The 21,699-nt window shown below is 39.9% G+C and overlaps 2 protein-coding genes across 7 annotated transcripts in view; both read left to right on the plus strand.

Moving 5' to 3' along the window:
- Window positions 1-52: 52 nt before the first annotated feature.
- Window positions 53-9,172, plus strand: C6H9orf64 (chromosome 6 C9orf64 homolog). Of its 4 annotated transcripts, none has more exons than XM_045021670.1 (5): window positions 53-201; window positions 641-987; window positions 2,335-2,594; window positions 5,794-5,989; window positions 8,719-9,172. In XM_045021670.1, exons 1-5 carry the CDS (start codon window positions 191-193, stop codon window positions 8,949-8,951), a joined length of 1,047 nt encoding a protein of 348 aa, XP_044877605.1. In that variant the 5' UTR covers window positions 53-190; the 3' UTR covers window positions 8,952-9,172. The 4 variants fall into 4 exon arrangements, with proteins under 4 accessions (XP_044877605.1, XP_044877606.1, XP_044877607.1 ...); XM_045021671.1 differs by having other exon boundaries at window positions 644-987; XM_045021672.1 differs by lacking the exon at window positions 53-201 and adding an exon at window positions 212-343.
- A 4,190-nt stretch (window positions 9,173-13,362) lies between these two features.
- KIF27 (kinesin family member 27) overlaps window positions 13,363-21,699 on the plus strand; it is a 44,588-nt gene continuing 36,251 nt past the window's right edge. For 2 of the 3 annotated variants that reach the window (XM_045020701.1, XM_045020703.1), the window contains exons 1-4: window positions 13,377-13,477; window positions 17,182-17,250; window positions 18,061-18,438; window positions 20,952-21,152. In XM_045020701.1, coding sequence (XP_044876636.1) covers window positions 18,141-18,438; window positions 20,952-21,152 — 499 coding nt within the window. In that variant the 5' untranslated portion in view covers window positions 13,377-13,477; window positions 17,182-17,250; window positions 18,061-18,140. Of the gene's footprint in view, window positions 13,689-17,181; window positions 17,251-18,060; window positions 18,439-20,951; window positions 21,153-21,699 lie in introns of all 3 variants that reach the window. The other variant, XM_045020702.1, reaches the window with a different exon arrangement.

Below are 21,699 nucleotides of genomic sequence, written 5' to 3' on the forward strand. Positions count from 1 at the left end.
CAAATCAGCAGCTGGCCTCTCTCCTCCTTGCATCAGGAGTCTATGGGAAAGAATTTGGCAGAAGCGCCATAAAGCGAAGCTGCTGTAAAGGTCTGGCCGAGCCCCCACTCCGTTAAACGGCTCTTTCGTGCAGCCTGTGGCTTAGCTCACAAGCTGGCGCCCACCGTTTTCTGGACGTATCGTCGCTATTATGCAAATCAGGCAAGTTGTCATTGACGGCGGGAGGAAAGGCGGAAGGGGGGGGCTATGCGCTGCTACCGCTTCTCGTTCTGCCTGGTGCTGTCACCGCTCTGACGTTCGCTGTGCGGAGCCCTCCTTGCGAAGCGCCCGCGCACCTGCCCAGGTAAACGGGGAGCCGGGGACGCTCGTCCCCCCGTAGCAAGGCCGGCCGGCCCGCCCGCCCGCCGGGGAGAGGGGGGGGGTTAGTTCTCTTTTCCCGGTACGTTCTGCGGAGAGAAGTGCTGTGGTGGCCTGTAGCTAATCATGGGCAAGGGGTGGGGCAACCTACCGCGAGACCTGGTGATGGATGGATCTAATGATGGCCCCGGTCGTGCTGGGCCCTGTCACTCCCCTGGGTCACCTCGCGCTCTCTGAGTACTGCAGAGGGTGACTCTGGACGTTTTTCTTTCCCTGTCGCTAGAAGGAGAGCCATGGAAGCGTTCCTGTCCCCTAAAGACTCTGCCAAGTTCATAGCCGAGAACAGCCAAGACGTGCTCGTTGAAGAAGAGGGAGTGAGGAAAGTTGCAGAGGCTCTGTTTGACAAAGTCTCAGCAAAAGAGTTCAGTTTGGCTGGCTGGAAATCTCTTCACGAACTGAACCCTCAAGCAGTGAGTGATGATGCAGTGAATTGGGTGTTTCTTGCAGATACCCTTAACTTTTCCTTTTGGTCCGAACATGAAGACCGTAAGTGTTTGGTGAAGTACAGAGGCAAGATGTACAGTGGTTACTGGTCTCTTTGTGCTGCAATCAACAGAGCACTTGATGATGGTTAGTACATAATTACTTTGAATTGTAGTGGAGCTGTATGGTGGCTATATGGTTGAGTTGCTTATTAAACTAAAACTCTACATACCAGTTATCATTATGATGGGGGAAGGAGGAAATTCAAGACTGTCTCAGAGTTAGTTTCAAATTTACTCCCTGACCCTGCAAGTACACGGAGGTGAGCAGCTTAGTATACCTGGGTAGTCCTATTCAGTTCATATGAGATGAACTAGAAGGGCTCTAATAATAACCATTCTTATAGAAAATAAAGTAAACTACTTAATCATATATGGGTAAAACAATTTCTGTCTTGGGTTATATTTTTCCAATTAATTATACTTTTGACAATTATGTAGTCATATGCATATGTGACTCCTGTTATTTCAGGTACATACTTTTTAAAATTAATTTTATATTTTTGTGATTAACAAATAAACCTTGTCTACACTGAGAATTTTAGGGAATTTTCTCCTGTTAATCTAACACCAATGCAGCTCTAGCAAGTCTAGAAACCACAGTAAAAGAAACACCTGTACCTGGTGTAGGCTGGTGCTTCCACAGTTGCTATCACTGAAGGAGTGCTAGACCAATGGTGACTATAACAGCATTAAAAAGAGACCTGGATAAATTCATGGAGGTTAACTCCATTAATGGCTATTAGCCAGGATGGGTAAGGAACGGTGTCCCTAGCCTCTGATTGTCAGAGGATGGGGATGGATGGCAGGAGAGAGATCACTTGATCATTACCTGTTAGATTCACTCCCTCTGGAGCACTTGACATTGGCCACTGTTGGTAGACAGGATACTGGGCTAGATGGACCATTGGTCTGACCCAGTACGGCCGTTCTTATGTTATATTATGTGAAGATATGGCCAAAAATTCTCAGTGTGGATCTAGTTAAATGTCTTTATGAAGAAACCACAATGAGTGCCTACAAATAAGGGGAAATCTATAAGGATATTTTATGTGGATTCAGAATGACTGACAATTAAAGTAAAAATAGGAGTAAGAATTGGGTGCTGATATTTGCATGGGATGTTATTTAAACATCAAGTCAAGTATTGAACACTAGTAGAAATGGGGAAAGATACAGAAAAAAGAGAAAAATGTACAATGATGACTTGCTATTTGGGAGTTACCTATAGGAGTCTACAGACATAATAAAACATTATCTCCATTTAAAACCAAACTTAACAGTTGACTGAATACTTGATTCATCTTTAATTTGTGAACATAACTTTGTAGTGTACAGCTGTAATATAACTGTTCCAATCCTAAGTGTATTATTATTTCGCAAATGCCTATATAACATGACATTCTAAAAGGTTTTTGTTTTTATTTTTCTGAAGGAATACCTATTACCAGTGCCGCATATTACGCCACTATGACACTTGAGCAGGTTAGACATGTATTTCGCTCTGACACAGATGTCCCCATGCCTTTGATTGAAGAGAGACATCGTATTCTGAATGAAACGGGGACAATTCTGCTTGAGAAGTTTGGAGGCTCTTTCGTCACCTGTGTTAAAATGAGTGAGAAAAGTGCTCAGAAACTACTGCGTATAGTAGTAGAAAATTTTCCTTCTTACAGAGATGAGGCTACATTTAAGGTAAGTTAGTTCTGCTGGGGAATTTTGAACTTAAAAAGAGCTCACTTATTACTGAGTGTACCCCAAAACTATTGTTAGGCTATCCATGAAAACTTTTTTTTTTTTTTTTAAATGACAGGTCAAATTTTTGCCCAGAATTGAGATTTTTGTGAAAATAAGCTTCCATAAAATTAAAGGCTAACAGAAACGTTGCCATTAAATCTTTTTATTTTTGAATTTCAGTGGTAACAATTCTTCTGCTATGGTTTGCTATCCAAACATTATAGCATGGTGTTAGTGCTTGAGAACCTGAAAGTGAAATTGACTAGAAACAAAAGTGAAATTGACTATTCAATTTTTACTGATGTTTCTCTGGGGGTAAAAAGCAAACAGCATTTAGTGAAAAGCAAATTGATATTTTAATGGGTTTTTAATAATAATATTTAATCATAAGTAATATAGGGAACTTTGTTTTTGAAAAATAACTTAATTTTTAAGATGTGATAAAATTGTGTTTTGTTCATAAAGCTAACAATAGATAACAAAATTACAAAGAATTACTTAAAAATCGCTTGCTTAACTAAAGCTTTGGTGCTTCTTGAAACCCAGTAGGGACTTCCATAATTACTTGCACTGATAAATAACTCCTGTACTAGTTAATGATGCATTCCTTGTGGATGATGTACACTTTTATGAGTAAATGCACACAGTTTTTCTTTTCTTTTCCCCCTCTTCTGTTTGTTTCCTCTTCACCACTCTTGTTTATTTTTTTGTATTGTAGGAGTGTCACACGTTAGTTAGTGTCACACGTTCGTATTAAAAAGTATAACCACACTAGGCTTCAGCTTTTCTCAGTCATGCTCTGATTTTCCAGGGGAATTTTTACAACTAAGACAAGATGTTCCCAGTTCTATGGGCATAAGTTTCACAAAATGTACTACATACGAGACGTTTTGTTGCTAAAATTACAGCAATCAGAGTCCCTATTGTCCTTATGTTCTTAAAGGCAAATTACAAACCAAAAAAAGTGTCTTTTTTTTGTTTGTTTGTTTGTGCCCTTAACAATATTAATAGACGCCCTCCCTCTCTTCCCCCCCGTGTGCTTCCTCCCTCCCCCCGCTCCCCTGCCCCCCCAAAAAAACAAAACTAGTTGCTGTTATAGGCCACAGTTAAGCAAGCACTTAAGTGCTTTGCTGAAGTGGGGACCAGAGACATATTACTTGTGAATCACTATTGTACTCAAAATCACTGCTGTACTTGAAATGTGTCCCAGGTTTTTGAGATTCACACTGCAGGAGTCTCTTGCCTGCCAGTTAAACCATGGAATCCTTTCTAAGCAGTGACCCATGAATGATATATATAATTATAAATAAATTATAAATTATAAATATATAATCTACACTTTGCGTCCAACATTCTGGAACTGTAAAATCCTCACTCCCTAACAATCCACCTTTTCTCTGATTTGATACTAGAAGCATTATCATATCTTTCATCTTCAAGACACTGCTTTGTTAGCAGCAACTAGCATTGGTAACATGGTACTTAGGCCTCTGTCTGACTCTCGAGATGAGATCTACTGGTAGGTCAGAATTAGTAAGGGTTCTGATGGTTCCAGCTGTTTTTCCTCTTTTCATTGGGGAGGAGGGATCACAATCTAATCCTTCAATGGAGTCCCACTGCCAAAACTCATAGTTGGCCCAACTTCCCTCCAAAACAATCTGAGAAAACAGTTCAAATGGTAACACTATTTCCCCAAAGATATATGCTTCTTCCTGGAAACCGCCACCAACAACCCTAGCTAATTCTACTCTGTCCAACAGACAAGTTATGAAGGCTTAGAGGGAGATGGGGTCACTATGATAGCATTTCGGGAAGGGCATGAAAACTACTATCACAGTCCAGTAGGCTTTAATTTCTTTCTTTTGAAAAGATAAGTGCTGGAAATTGTTGCTATAAATACAAAGTATTACTTCCTTACATAGAACAGGCTATACTTTGAGTTGCATTTGAATGAAACACAATAAGATTCTAAGATTAGTATTTCTTTAAAAATGGAGGGGGGCAGCCATGCAGGATGAGTGGAGGATGGAGAGGGAGAACTAAAAAAAACACACAAGTGTTGTCAGAGAAACAGACTTGGCACTGCTGATCTCTTGGTCCTATTGGAGTTGGGCACAGAGCAGCAAAAAATACGCTCTATTCGCTGGATTAGTTTAAAGCACGTTTTTAGAAAAAATAATTTTTTTGCTGTCCATTGTGAATTGTGACAATACGAGGGGAGGGGAAGTGGCAGAAAAGTATTCCAAAATCTAATGAAAGTCCTATCTCATTTGCTAGTGTTCTGTAGTAGCCACTTCAACAAACAAACCCTATTCTGCCATAGCTGTATTTTAATCAGATCTGGTTTTATTTTGATAAAAATATTTATAAAGCTGGGGCCCCAATCCTGCAAAGGCTTATGCACATTTTAAACTTTACACTTTGAAGTCAATGAGACTGCACACAATGAATTAAATGAAGCACATGCATAAGTCTTTGCAGGATTGAGGCCTAATACAAAAGCATTTTTACAATCTAAGCAAATCTCAAGCTTCAGACTATAAGACAATTACTGAAATGAATTTTCCCCTCTATCCCTGTGTAATTGACAAGATGTATGGAATGAATGTTAAGCGTTGCCTTCACTGGACTATTGTTTGATCAGTATTAGAGGCAAACTGTTGAACTCGATGTACCAGTGGTCTCATCCAATAAGATACTCCCTATGTTCCTTTCCTCCGGATAAAGTCTTGGGTGAACTCTAGGGCCTCTGAAAGAAACTTTGATTTAACTGGGCTCCAAGTAGCATAACTTATAATAAACCATTATACAACAATATAATGAATAAAACAATAAACCATTGTTACTCAGTAACCTGATATCACAGTAATTCTCACAGGTAATAAACCAATATTATTCAATAACCTGATATCACAATATCTTAGTTCCACTTCAGTAAGTTCAGGTCTATCTGTTGTTTAAGGGTTTTTTGCATATAAAATTTGCATTTGGTTCTACAATGTTTTTATTGGAATGTATAGTAGGATACCATATTCTGTTTAACTAGCCATCCTTAGTTGAGTAAGCATAATAATGATTATTTCCTTTAACAAAATGAAGTGTCTGAATACCTACATCTCTCAAGTGCCTAAACAGTTGTTTTCTTGTTGTCTGTCAGGGTAAAAAGGTGTCTTTTTATAAACGGGCACAAATACTAGTGGCTGATACTTGGAGCGCATTGGAAGGGAAAGGAGATGGCTGCTTCGGTGACATTTCTAGTCTGACTATATTTGCTGACTATAGGATCCCTCAAGTCCTTGTTCACCTGGGAGCAATGAGATATTCTGATGAACTGATGAGGAAACTCCATGAAGGTTTGCAACTCCTTTATTGCATCAAGTGTGTTTGTGTTGTTCATCAGCATTTATGAATATTTTGTAGCATAGAGATTATTAGCCTCTATGAAAGAGGTATGAGAGAAGTTTTTTTCCTTTTGGTATGCAGAGTTATCATCCAATGATGGGGAAAGGGTGGGAAAGTACATGATCTAAAGATCGGGGATGAGAAGACCACCCCCTGTCATCCTTTTCATCGTATATAAATATTAAACTGTAAATTTATTTGGATTAAACACTACTAAGGCTGGATTTAAAAGGATGTATACCAGTTGAACACTGAGCTTCTGTTGGGCTGGTGCCATTTTCAACAAGGTTATAGCTGCCAGTTTGTGGCTTAGGGTATGTCTATGTTGCAGTTAGACACCTGCAGCTGGCCCATGCCAGCTGACTCTGGCTCACATGGCTTGGGCTAAGGAGCTGTTTAATTGCAGTGTAGACATTCAAGCTCAGGTTGGAGCTCCAGTCCAAGCTTGAATGTCTGTACTGTAATTAAACAGCCCCTTAGCCCAAGCTCCGTGAGTCCGAGTCAGCTGGCGTGGGCCGGCCACAGATTTTTAATTGTAGTGTAAACATACCCTTAGGCCTGGTCTACACTGGGGGGGCGGGGGATCGATCTAAGATACGTTGACTTTAGCTATGCTATTCTCGTAGCTGAAGTTGCGTATCTTAGATCGATTTAGAATTACTTACTTTGTGTCCTCGTGGCGTGGGATTGACGGCTATGGTTCCCCCGTCGACTTCGCTTCCGCCCCTTGCCAAGCTGGAGTTCAGTAGTCGACGGGAGAGCGATCGGGGATCGATTTATCATGTCTACACTACATGCGATAAATTGATCCCCGATAGATCGATCGCTACCCGCCAATCCGGCGGGTAGTGTAGACGTACCATTAGTGAGTTTCTAATAGTTGTACCTACCTTTTTCCTGAACTTGAAAAAACAAAAGTGTGGAGACAGTCATTTACCTCAAATTGCTAACAGCTACTGCGTGTGTGAAAAGAACAGCAATATAGAAATGTAAAGTTATTTTGTTAGTTATTATGTAAACGTATCCATGGGAAGTGAAATTCTGAAGACCATATAAGCAAATTCTCTCTAGAGTCATAGTAAAGGCCTAGCTATTGTAGCCATTAGAATAAATGGGTCCCTTTACATCTGGCAGTCCTTTAGTCATGTCCACTGACAACTGCCTCTATTCTAATCTGTGATGTGTTTTGTCAATACATGATAGCACACTTATATCCAACAAATACAGCTTCCATATTGTGTTTTTATTTATTGATGTTTGTTTCCATTTTCCTGTGCATGTTAACAGTAAAACAACTAATAATAGAAATAGGATTTGTCTCTAAATTTTTCATTTATTTGTTTCACTTTTCTCATTAAAACCTGTCTTTGGCTTAACCACTATACCCTGTACTTAGTTTTGGGTAATTTTTGGCTGTTAGTTCATCTCTCTGATGAAACAATACTGCCTGGCAGTAGGGTAAATCCAATATCAAGACATTATAAACAATAGTTCATTTATTAAATCTACACTTCCCTGTCTCCTTAATTACACCAATCACTAACTTAAAAGAAAGCAGCTCCCAGTCCTCCAACTTTTGTTTTTCTTCCCTTTAGTAAGTCTTCCAGAGCAAACAAAATCCTCGTCCTGAAAATCTGAATACAGTGCATTGCACTTTATTCATGTACCCAATGTTGCTCTCCTGTAATGTCCTGGTTTCAGTGTTCACAAATCTTTCATTATTGAATGGCAGCATCAAATACAAAATAAAAGCTATAGTTCCATTCTTGTGGGTACTGGGGAGAGGTAAAGGACATCAAAATAATGGGATGAACTATAGTCCCACCTAATAATGTTTCAGGACCCAACCTTTATTTTCTGGATTATTCTGTTTTAGCTGTTAAATCCTCTTTAGATTAAAATAGTCTTCTGTTCAGTTAGTGAGCTGTTCAGAAGGAGTAGATTAACTCTTCTAAAATATATATATTACTTTAAAAAAAAAAAAAGTAAATGGAGAAAATGAGAAACTGCAATATCGCCTACATGCAAAACAGTGCATGTGTCTTATCTTCCCCAATGACAAAAAAAAAGATGAATAATTATATGACACAGTGGATTTGTTCACTAGCTGTTTGGAAAACAGATTTGAATTCTGTTTTAAATCACAGGAGCTTAAGAGTCTTGTGGTCTTCTAGTGCCGGAGTGATATAATCAGATTCTGCTGCCATACAGTGGTGGATACGTAATTGTCAGTCTCTTCTCAGAAAAAGAGAAGGACTGGAATTGCAAGAACGGGAGTAAGGTGTATTCATAAATGTGTGCAGCTTTCATAGCGCTGGCCTGCAACATTCCTGACTTTGAACAGTGCTGTAGTATCTGGATTTGCCCCTATATCAACCCTTCCCTCATCCGTGGCCACCTACTGCTGTATTTTAGAAATAACTAAAATATATAGGACATACTTCACGGTAGATGGGAGTTTAACAATGCAGCAACTCATAAATATACACAGAAAAACAAAATGAAAACCCTAGAAAATGCACAGGCTGAATTTTTTTGATTTATGGTGCAATATATCAAATCTGTAACTCTGGTTTCTCTTTAAACTACATATAGTTAAATATAAAGTGTATAACATCTGTGACTCCTGTCTTCTGTTCCACTGAACATTAATTGGAGTGCTCTCTACTCTGTTCTATAGGAATAATGTTCCAGTCTGGAGATAAACAAGAAGTGGAGATCCGAGGTTGTTCTATTTGGTGTTGTGGATTGATTTGTGATCGCCTGCTGGAACTTTATAAGAAGAAGGGACAAAACATGAGTGAAAGAATCAATGCAGTTCTTCTTGATTATTATCTATGGGACTATGCCCGGGATCACAGGGAAGATATGAAAGAAATTCCAATTCATCGTGTACGTTGCATATACTACTAACACCAATTTTATAGATCTCTCACTGATGCAGCATGCAGATTTGTTATCTATTCTCTGATGTATTAACACTTTGTCCATCACTGCAGTTGTGTATTAGTACTCCATAGAGTTCACATTCAGGGAAGGCCTATTTTTTTGTATTCAATAAATAATTATGCTTGAAATAAAACTAAGACATCTGGATTTATGTAATCAAACTTTATTAAAGTTTAATCACTTGATTGAGTAAATATTCAATTAATCTAATTTGTGTTGTAAATCTTAAACAACATAACTGCATTTTCATAGACACACATGACTGGAAGAGACGTTGAGTTGAGAGATCATCAGGTCCAGCCCTCTGCACTCAGGCAGGACCAGGTAAACCTAGACCAGTTCTGACAGGAGTTTGTCCAACCTGTTCTTAAAAATCTCCAGTGATGTGAATTCTGCAACCCCCTTGGAAGCCTATTCCAGAGCTTAATTATCCTTATACATAGCAAGCTTTTCTTAAATCTCCCTTGCTTCAGATTTAGATCACTGCTTTTTATCTGACCTTCAGTGGACATGGAGAACAATTGATCACCGTCCTCTTTATAACAGCCCTTAACATATTTGAAGACTTATCTGGTTGCCTGTCAGTCTTCTTTTCTCAAGACTAAATATGCCCAGTTTTTTTTAACCTTCCTCATAGGACATACTCCCCTTTATTTACATTTGCACACTACTGTAATAATATTTCTACAAAGTATGCCTTGTAAGGTATCATTTGAAAACTCACAATTTGCTGGTTAGTATTGACCTGGTAAAATGTGTGGCAATATTGATGTGAAGTTATAAGATTCCCCTCTGTGCTGTTAACACATGCCCCAAACCCTGGAGCCCTGCCCAAACAGAAGTTGGCAAACTTGCTTGATTATTCAATTGTGATACACTATAACCACTTGATTCTTTTCAGCAGTACCACTGCTTAGCCACTTATTTCCCATTTTGTAGTTGTGTGTTTGATTTCCCCCCTCCCCCCCGCCTCCCCTAAGGGGTAGTGTTTTGCACTTTGTCTTTATTGAATTACATCTTTTTTATTTCAGACCAATTTAAATTGTCATGGTCATTTTGAATTCTAATCCTGTCCTCTAAGATGCTTGTAACCCCTCCAAGCAGATTTTGTAAGGATACTATCAACCCTATTATCCAAGATTATTTATGAAAATACTGAATGGTACAAGTATCAGAGGGGTAGCAGTGTAAGTCTGGTTCTGTAAAAGCAGCAAAGAATCCTGTGGCACCTTATAGACTAACAGACGTTTTGCAGCATGAGCTTTCGTGGGTGAATACCCACTTCTTCGGATGCAAGTGGTGGAAATTTCCAGGGGCAGGTATATATAAGCAAGCAAGAAGCAAGCTAGAAATAATGAGGTTAGATCAATCAGGGAGGATGAGGCCCTGTTCTAGCAGATGAGGTGTGAAAACGAAGGGAGGAGAAACTGGTTCTGTAACTGGCAAGCCATTCACAGTCTTTGTTTAATCCTGCGGCCCTAACAGGCACATGGACTGCCCCCGCTGTCCGCAGTGGCAATTCGGAGCGCTGCTTGGGGGCAAAAACACAGGGACTGCCGCCCCTTGCAGATTGCCGCCCCAAGCACCAGCTTGGAATGCTGGTGCCTGGAGCTGGCCCTGTACACAGAGATCTTCCTCAGGTCTGGGAAAGGTATTCAATGTCACAGCTAAATACAAGATTGAACAGATAATTTAGCATAAGTACCTTGAATAGTTCCTTAGAATATGTGCTAAATGGCCCTTAACACTCCTGTAGTCATAGGACAAAAAAGGAGGGGGGTTAGTGAGTTACAGATTGTTGTAAAAGCTATAAATCCAGTGATTTTATTAAGACTATGATTTTTAGTGTATAGCAAAGTTATGAATTTAAGCTCCCAGGCTCGTCTTTTGAAAATGTTGTGCTGGTTATCTCTGAAGAAGGCCAGAAGTGGGGGTTCAGGAAAGATTTCTTTCTGGATGGAGTCCCCCTGGAGTATGCATTGGAGTTTGATACCCAATATGGGTTCCAGTCTGGGGTGGTACTGGTAGGTGATACCTAGGGGTGTGCGGTTGGGGATGGAAGGACATTATTTCTGTATTGAAGCAGGTTCTCTCAGGGTGTGTGTGTGTGGGGTGGCGGGGGCCTTCCATGATGTGATCTACTTCTCTGGTGGAGTGTCCTTGTTCAGTAAAGGTAGTTCTGAGTGTGTTAAGGTTTAGATCCCAGACTTCCTCCTAGGAGCATATTCTGTAGTATCTAAGTGCCTGGATGTAAATAACAGATTTTGGGGTGGTTATTGGATCTATGAAGTAGGTGTGGTGATCTGAGGGGTTCTATTGTTAAAGCTGATTGTGGAGTCCAGGAGAAGTTGATTCTACTGTGGGAGAGTTCCAAAGAGAGTTTAATTGACTGGTTGTGTTTGTTGAAGTTTTGGTGGAAATCTATGAGGGAGTTTCTGTCCAGAGGATGAAAATACCATTGATATATCTCAGGTATATCATTGGTTTTATGATGCATTTGTCCAGCAATTCTTCTTCAAAGTGGCCTGTGAAGAGAATGCATATTTGGGAGCCGTTCTAGTACCCATTGCTGTTCCCATAGTTTGGACAATATGGTTGTTTGAATGTAAATTGTTATTTGTGAGGATGAAATGGATGAGTCTGACAATGTGTTTGGGGTAGATATCTGAGGTTTGTCCATTGCCTTGTAAATATTTGTGGCAGGCAGCTATGCCATCCTTGTGAGGGATGTTGGTGGACAGATGACTTAAATTACCTCACCACCTTGTCTCATCACTTCAATTACCTCATCACCTTGGGACCTACTCAGTCTTATGCAGTGTTGAAGCTATCTACAGGCATTTGTTTTCATTTTTTTTAAAGTAGAAGTTTGGCTTTAAAATTTTTGGACTATTTTGGGGTAATTAGAATGTAGGGAAGGGTCACATGGTTGTCATTTTTCAAATGCTCTTTTTAGTGTTTGGATAACAAAAACGGCCTGAGGTTCCTGTGAACCTCCAGGGACCTTCTACAGAAACAAGGCTTAAATTGGGTATAGATTTATTATTTACTGAAGGGCTGAGTACCTTTGTTTCAGTGTTTGCAGAATGCCCCATATGACCTGGGATTGCAGCCTGGGAGGTGGCTTGGCTAAAGAAAGAAAGGGGGTCTTACTGCCTTTTTCCTTTTGAATGATGTTATTGCTTGTTTAAATCAAAGTGGAGGAATTTTGTCACTACTACCAGACTGTACAATAAGCTAAATATAGTACTATGTCATTTGGTCATAATTAGATTTGATATCTGGGTTACTGTTGTTATACCAATATAATAAAAACCAGCAGGATCTTATTAAGAGGGATAAGGCAAAGATGCCACATTTATTGTAAAAACCATAACAAAACAAAAGACAATGTTTTCCTACTTGTTTCTATTACTACTTATTCCTTATACACACACACACATATATTCATTCACACAATCATTCATTCAGGTTCTGTATAGATGTTATAGTTACCAGCCTAGATGTTGCTCATGCCAAGTTACTGGCCAGGTATCTTGGTCATGAGGATGGAGCCGAGTCTGTGTCAGATGCATCTGATGCTCCTGGAGGTTGGTATCAGAACCATAGACTCAAAGTCCTCAGTCTTTAGAGTCCAGTTTTATAGGAATTTATTCCTATGTCAGTTCATGAGAGTTGCTTCATTTTGCTGTTGCTAAATCAATCAGCAGATGGCTGGCTCCATGTTGATAGGTGTTTTGTTTTTCCTTCCTTTGAGGTGTGGTGGGTGGATTCCAGTTTGCCCTCCGGGGGTCATCTGGTTGATCCCACTTGACACCTTCTTTAGCCGACACTGAATTCTTCAGGCTGGTGACTCCCTAACCATTCAGTCACATACATTCTCTATCTTAATCACATCTATTTCACTGTTTCTTTACTTTTTGGGGTGTTACCAATTTATGTGAGACTCCCTGTCTTTTAACAATCAAAGATAAAGTGAGATGAAAACTTACAGAGGGTGGGGGTCTCTATTTATACACTATAACAGCTACTGTTTTGGCTTACTTAGAGTTAATTAATGTTTAACAAGTTTTATACAAAGTATTTCTTTGAGCAGGCTTCACACAGACACAGCTGGTGGCTTGCAGGTTAGAATCACAAATTTACTTTTAACATAAACCTTTAGTTATGAGGCATCAATTAACAATAAGTCATTTTTCATATAAACCATGTCTAATATAAACCTTCTTTAATATCCCTACACTGTGCATGTGAACAGATTTGACATTTTGACCTGACATGCCATTTTAACAAGCGGCACCAAAGCGCATGCGTAAGTGATAGCACCAGGACAGGATATCCTATAACTCCCCCTCCAAAGCCAGTAGTTGCCTTTATGGATGCCATGAATGTGGTTTAAGTTATTTTTTGTTGTGAACACGCAGGCCCAAGTGGGACCGAAGGCGAACCCCGCGGCCAGTCGCCCCAGTCTGGAGCTTGAAGCCGGCAGCGTATGCAGCCGCCTCCAGGGGCACACGGGGAAGGGTGCGGGCGGGCAGCGACTCTCGCAGGGCCCTGCAGGGGGCACTGCGCCGGGCGGGCGGCAGAGGCCTCGGACTCGCTGGTCGCCGCCGGGCCGGAAGGTTCCGCTGTTGCCTGGTGACCGCGTGTAAACAGAAGGGGAGCCGGCCTGCAACACGCTTCGCCCGTGCCCGGCAGCAGGTGGGTTTGTCGCAGCCCCGCGGGTCGGTGCTTCCCTCCCCAGCCCTCTGAGATGCCGCAGCGGCCCCGCCAGCGGACAGGCCGGCGCGGGGCCTTCCCCGAGGGGAGAGGAAAAGGGAGAAAAGTTGGACACCCCCCCCCGCCCCCGGCCCGGTAGGAGCCTCACGCTGCCCGTCCCGCTCCGGCATGGCCCCGGGCCCCGGCCCGGTAGGAGCCTCACGCTGCCCGTCCCGCTCCGGCATGGCCCCGGGCCCCGGGCACTAACGCTGCTCAGCCGAGGAGCCGCGCCCGGGAGGAGCAGCCTGCGCCCCGTGTCACAGACCGGGCGCTGAAGAAGGATGGAGAAGTTAAGCAACGTGCCCAAGGCCATTTGAGAGCCAGGTCTGGCAGCCACGTCTCCTGGGTCCCAGGCCTGTGCCCTGTCTTAGCAGGCGGTTCTCGAGCACTGGGCTAGGGAGCTCCAATGGCATTCCCAAGGGTTTGCTGGCACCGCACCACACCACGCAGGGTCTGCTATGCTTGAGACCCCTTTCCAAACACAGCGCAGCAAAGTGGCTTTGTTGTTAGCCGAACCCAGGCTTAGTCTGAGGATGAGTTCTGAACCCGATTTTAATAATAATAATAATTAATTATAATGATCGAGCAGAGACACTAACTATGACATCTGCATGTGTACTTTGTGAGTAATTCATAATAGACTTCTTAAAATTATATACATTACATCTCTGTGCCAGTCTGTCTTTCGATTATGGTGTCTGTCAGGGGGAGGATGGGGAAATAGAATATTTCAGGTCATAAGTAAATATATTAGCATAATACATTAGCATAATATTGGCACTAGGTGAACAAAGGAAGAGCTACTAGCCATATTCTTGCATTAAATATTTCAGTTGCAAGATACAGTATTAACATGAAAGCTATATGAACCCAGAAGTCAGATCTCCTGATTCCCATTTTAGTGACCTGATCCCCTATTAATTAAAGGTTACGCACTCATTGTGTTTTCTACAACTTTCCAAAATTCTTTGTGATAACAAGCTAATAGTCCATGGAGGTAGTTTTTTGTTTGTTTGTTTAATAGCATAAAGGCTAATACAACTGGCAGGTTGTAAATACTGATTTATATTTCAATTAGTGGTTTCTAAAGAGCTCATGATATTTTCATTCAGACTAAAAGCAATTCTGTGCAGAAATAATTTAAAAAAAAACCCAAAATATTTTATTTGTGTGTACTGAGGTTTGCTTGTGCTGAGCCATCAGACAATAGTATTCTTTCTACTCTGCATACTACAAACCATTGTACCTATGCTTTATGCTTGTAGAGAGACTCTGTTCTGTGTATTTGTAAACCACAATCAGGTTTCTTTAAAGTATCAAAGGGTAGCTGTGTTAGTCTGTATCCACAAAAACAACAAGGAGTCCAGTGGCACCTTAAAGACTAACATACTTATTTGGGCATAAACATTTTCATGGGTAAAAAAACCCACTTCTTCAGATGGATGGAGTGAAAATTACAGTATAGCCCCGAGGTATAACCGCTCCAGCACATCATCAACAATCTACAACCTATCCTGAAAAAAGGGTCCCTCACTCTCACAGACCTTGGGAGACAGGCCAGTCCTCACTTACAGACAGCCCCCCAACCTGAAGCAAATACTCACCAGCAATTACATGCCACACCATAGAAACATTAACCCAAGAACCAGTCCCTGTAACAAACCTCTTTGCCTACTCTGTCCCCATATCTACTCTAGCGACACCATCAGAGGACCCAACCACATCAGCCACACCATCAGGGTCGTATTCACCTGCACATCTATTAATGTGATATATGCCATCATGTGCCAGCAATGCCCCACTGCCATATACATTGGCCAAACCACACAGTCTCTACGTAAAAGAATAAATGGACACAAATCAGACATCAGGAATGATAACCTACAGAAGCCAGTAGAAGAACACTTTAGTCTTTCTGGACATTCTATAACAGATTTAAAAGTAGCCATACTTGAACAAAAAAACTTCAGAAACAGGGGCTTGAATAGGGACTGGGAGTGGCTGGCTCACTACAAAAACAACTTTGCCTCTCCTGGAATTGACACGTCCTCCTCAATTATTGGGAGTGAACTACAGTCACCCTGATTGTATTGGCCCTGTCAACACAGGTTCTCCACTTGTGAGGTAACTCCCTTCTCTTATATATAATTCAGTATAATAATGCCTGCATCTGTAATTTTCACTCCATGCATTTGAAGCAGAGGGTTCTTTACCCACAAAAGCTTAGGCCCAAATAAATCTGTTAGTTTTTAAGGTGCCACCAGACTCCCTGTAGGTTTCTTTAAAGACTTTTTTGTCTATGCTGAAAATATTTAGAAGTGATAGATCTTGTAAAATATTTAATCTAATAGCCCTGTTGCCCCAACTCTGGACTCTCGTATTTGAGAGTTTTCTGTGCTTTTTTTAATTAAAAAATGTTCAGTAACCAACACTGTACATAATATTGTTATGAGACCCTAGTAAGTTCCTTATATAGTGGAACCATCTCTCTTTCTATACACAGACACTATTTAAATAAATAAATCCTTCTTCCTCCTCCCTCCCATATTGTAGCTACAGTACAATGGAAATTGGAATCCACTAGTTGTTCTGCTTTCAGTTTGATTCCTGGAGCACTCATTTCCACTTGCTATTGTCAATTAAAAATAATTAAATACTTAAATAGGGATCCAGTTTAGAAAATAGAGAAAACATCTTTTAGACCTTTGGATCCATCTCAGCTAACTATATTCTGCAGTTGCAGAGAAAGTGATCATGACAGTGAACATATCAGATACTAAAGTGATACTAAATTTGAGGTTACACCAAATCTCAAGAAGAAGCTAGTTATAAAACCTTTTATTTAGGCTTTGATCCTAAAGTATTAAAAGGCAGGAAATCCATACATACTATTTATATGCTAAGCTGGCCTTTACATAGTCTTATATATGGAAGTCTAGCAAACAGTGCTACTTCTTTTTCCCCTCATTTCTGCTCTCATGGGACTCTCTGAACTGAAGTTGTTGTGGTCATGCAGCCTTTCCATAACTTCAACTCTGAACCTTTGGTGTCCCAAGAAGGTGTCCATCCATGCCTGACAAACGGCTTTCCAGAAGGTTCAGAAAGTAGCTGTGGGAGGGGGTGCATTCCCTAAGAGTGAATATGCAGAGGGCAACAAAAGGAATCACAATTTCTATAAGTTACCTGTTTTCAAAAAACAAATGCAACCAAAAAAACCCAAACTGTCATTTTAATTAGGTATGTACTTAACAGTGATTAAAAAGGCCTGACTTCTGCATCAGGCTGCTTAAAGTATAATAATCAGAGAAGTATTAAAATCACACCTTCTTGTTGTATGCAGCTAATCTGTTTCCCGTGTGGTTTTCAAGTCCTATCTACTTATCTTATTTAAGTGGAAGGCATTTTTAATGTGCTTTTACTTCTTTTTCCCCTACAGAGCTAATATAGCTGTGGGAGAGTGAGTTGGATTAATTCTGAGCACATGCTTCATCAACAGAATTGATAAGTAAGCTCTCATGGCGCTGTCTCTATTACTTAATGTAGAGGTTCTCAACCTTTTTGGAATGATGCCATCCTCCCCCCACAACTTTTTTTTTTTTTTAACTTGGAGCCCCACTCTCCCCCCCCCTTACAAAATGGGACTTTTCAATGTAATCTAGGTGGAATTGGGGCTATTAATACACTGAATCCAATAAAGGGAATTCTACTTGAAATAAATCAGTCCTTTGATCCTGCTAACTGTGCATAGGCTAGGAAACCTTTTAAAAGCACATGCCTTACTGCCCTGAAAACTTTGTGGATATTATTTCTCAATTTCAGCATTGAAGAGTGCTAGTGTTTCCATGGGGGTACAGCAAGCCTTCCCATTCACTTACAGGGTCACACCACCACTCAGTGAAATTTGTCCTAGCCACCCCACTGTCAGATGGTGTGGCGGATGGGCTAAATTTCACTGAGTGGTGTTGCAACCTTGTAAGTGAATGAGAAGGCTTGCCGTACCCCCATAGAAAGTTTAGCAAGCCTCCCCAGAGGCGCATGCCCCCTGTTTGAGAACTGCTGACTTAATGTAATCATGCCATGTCCAGAAAGAAGGTCACTTGACTTTCAGTTCCAGGTCGAATTTGCTGGTCTGGTAATTAAAAAGGGGAAAAATTACCTATAAACTGAAGAAATATGGGACTGGAATCTTCTATGCCTATTTTACAGGACAGACACTCACTCACTTTAGTTAACTTTTTCCAAAGTGGAAAGTTAAGTCAGTCACTGGGACATGAACTTCTATTCACTGTGTAATTCAGAAAACTTTGTTTCTTAGATGCAGAAGATTGAGAATGTTATGAAGACAAGAACCATAAGAAAATTTGTTCAGGTTAAGTGTTAAAATTGGAGGCTGTCATGGAAGAGATTCCAGTTAAAGTTGCTGTAAGAATAAGACCTCTGCTTTCCAAAGAGATTCTTCATAACCATCAAGTATGTGTGAGACTGGTCCCAAACACACAGCAAGTTATCATTGGGAAAGACCGTGTCTTCACTTTTGATTTTGTATTTGGCAAAAATTCAACCCAAGATGAAGTTTATACAACTTGCATTAAGCCTTTAGTGGTGTCTTTGATTGAAGGATATAATGCTACAGTTTTTGCTTATGGACAGACAGGGTCTGGGAAGACGTACACCATTGGTGGAGGTCACATTGGTATGTTTTGGAAAGTTTATTTTGTTTCTGTGATTTGTGACCAGCGTACTTGCCTAACCCAAATAAATAATACTTGGAAGGCTATGTAATAGTTGTGATATAACTATATTTTACAGGTGTATTTTTAAAAACCTGAGGCAAATTGTTGTTCAGGCTGGCTGTTGGGTTTTTGTTTATGTGTGTGGGGATTTTTGTTCGTTTTTGCTGCTTGATTGACCTTTCCCATTAGAACACTGGGCTGTCTCCATGTGCAATTAATAATTCCAACAACTATGTCTATGTCTATGCAGCATAGAGAGCGCTACAGTCTATCTATATCTGAGAAGTTTCTACAGTGCTCATTGCCACAGTATCTAAGATCTATGCTACTGACAAAAAATATTTAAAAGGCTAATGGAAAACACTACTATAAACTAATATACTCTTCTGACCAAACATGAGTTAGATGAGCTATCCATGACAGGGGTTTACCTTAAATTAGACTGTACTCAAGAACCCTGAGAAGTATCATATGACACCCCACAACATTAAATTAGTGCCAGCCATTGGAGCTTCTGGATTTGATCCACATTTAAAATAGGATTGTTTTAGATGTGCAACTATTTGCTCTCATCTTCCAAATTTAATCCCAGCCTGTGCTTGAGCATCAAGAGCTCATTTATTTTAACCTGTTTGATCTTAACTTTATTTGGTATTAACTAAAAAAAGCAATGGTGAGCAAATCTATTTTATCTACTTTAGGTATTTCTAGCATATCCATCACGGTAGTACTTGAGCGCCCAGAATATTTTTGTGCTCCTGAAATAATTCAGTTGAGCACCATGAGAGTCTGAATACTACATTCTGAACAACGTAGAGTCTGCTTACTTCTTTATCTAAAGTAAGAGTTGAGAAAATATTATTTTAGCATTATATTGGTGAATCTGAGTGAGTCTAGGCCACTGTAATATACACTTCCTTTTTGTTCCCTTAGCATGAAAATTACACCAATGTAGCCTCTCCTTAGACTCAAACTGAGTGTAATGAAGTTTGAAATTACTGAGGATGTCAGGAGGTAGGAAGTACACCACCTTAGATTCCCTTAGACACACTTATGAATTTGACCCTCTGTCTCCATATGATGGTCTAAAAAAGGATACAGTTTTAGTACCAGATCAGTATCGTAGAGATCAGAATTTTGGCTTAAAATGGCAAACATCTGATCTCATTTTGGGTTATTTTGCCAGTAATGACAACTCCCTTAACCATCATCATTCTGAGTTATCAGACATTTATTATTATTGGAATTCTGTTCCTGTTAGAGCGTGCTGCTGCTGCAGAATTTTATAATAGAAAACAAGATTGTAAAACATTTCTTATTTCAATGTCTTTGTGGTTCAAGTTTCCAGATTAGACTCCTGCTGTTTAAATATTGACTACATCATCAGGTAATCAGCATGTTATTCTAAAATATGGAAAACAGTCTCTTTTATCTTTCAGACTAACTGAGTCATATTATCTTTTTTTCCGTGTTTAAATTGAATCATTTGAAGATTTGATTTCCTCCCCTTGACCTTGTTCACTGCTTTCAGGTATTATTTCCCCTAATAGAAAAACCCAAATTATAACATCGCAGTTCTTTTTTTAATTTCACCTTTCCAAGTGGATATAAATAGATTATTTTAAAAATCTCTGTAAAAATTAAAATCCTCCTTATTCTTAATTCTTTTTATTCTTTTAATTTCTTGTCATCTTTTGGCTGACCATGGTTATTTAATGTTAAGTCTGTGTTACCTAGAAGCTTTAAATAGCAGGTGCCACAATACAAAGCTGTTCAAAGCTCAGCAACTTTTTTCACATATACCTATTGAGTCACTGATTAGATGGGACAATTTCTAATTTTCTTGGTTAGAAGGAGTGAGCCACTCAGAAGCCTCTCATCAACCCCCAACCAATTTCCATACTGTGGAATAAGTAACATCTGAGATCCTTGCTGATATTTAAAAGCAGGAGTTTGACATGGCATTGGTGAGCCGTATGTTAGTTTTTAGGAACAATTCTTGTTCTTTCAAAACATCTCCTATTTCCGGCACATGGCAACCTACTGAACTACTGTTATATCCTTATTGGAGCAAGAGGTATCTACTGAAAATTGAGGTTGTCATTGTAAAATTGTGCAATGTCCTGGCCATCAGTAATCACTGAGTGTAAAATGTGGCTCATGAGAAATATAGGCTTATAATAGTGATGCATTTGACTGCTGAACCACTCACCGTGTTGCCCTCCAGTTTATATTAACAAGTAATTTATTGGAGCTTGAATATGAATCCTGTTAAGGACTGTAAACAAATATTCAGCCATTCAATAGTATTGATATATTGTGACTTTTTGACAGGACTAAATTCTTCAGATTCACAGGTGCCTTAGAGCTAATGCCCACAGACTTTTGTTCATGTTTCAGAAGTTTAAACTTTAGTCTAAACTATAAAGATATATTCACTGCAAGCCTGGTCACATTTCTGTTTATATTTTAGCATCGGTTGCAGAGGATGAAAAAGGTATCATTCCACGTGCTATACAGGAACTATTTCAGAACGTCTCTGAAAACCATAATATTGACTTCAGTGTGAAAGTATCTTATATAGAGGTCTACAAGGAAGAACTCAGAGATCTGCTGGAGTTGGAGACCTCTATGAAAGATTTACACATCAGAGAAGATGAAAAGGGAAACACAGGTAGAGAAGCCTATTTGAACTAAACAATTTATTAAATTTGCTCCTACTTATATGCTTGAAAGAATATTTTGTTCGAAGTGCAAGTTTATGAAAGCAAATGCAAAATGTTCTTGTCTTCTCTTAAAAGATAAAGCACTTATTAATTACAGATATTAGGAAACAAGAGGGGAGGTCTATTGTAGGGATACATTTTACTGATAAATGTAAAGTTCATCTTGAATGGTCTGTGTCAGTTTTGTTTTTAAATAGCTGTTAATACATCAGGAAAACAAATACTGCTAGAGTGGGTGGAAATGATAAGGAGCAAATATGGGTCCTGGTCCTGCAGATCCTACAGAGTAATCTTAATGATTTCAATGGGATTATTCACCTGAGTAAATGCTGCAGATTGGACCCTTGCTTCCCAGCCTCCTTACACTTAATTCCACATAAAATATACTATTTCTATACTGTACAAACTGTTGTGTTATGCCTTCAACTGCATTATGCAGAAGCTATACATGTAGTAAGCATCTGGCTTCAATGGTTTCACAAATTGAAATGAGAG

The sequence above is a fragment of the Mauremys mutica genome, chromosome 6 (genome assembly GCF_020497125.1).
Source record: "Mauremys mutica isolate MM-2020 ecotype Southern chromosome 6, ASM2049712v1, whole genome shotgun sequence".
In the NCBI taxonomy this organism is placed as follows: domain Eukaryota; kingdom Metazoa; phylum Chordata; order Testudines; family Geoemydidae; genus Mauremys; species Mauremys mutica.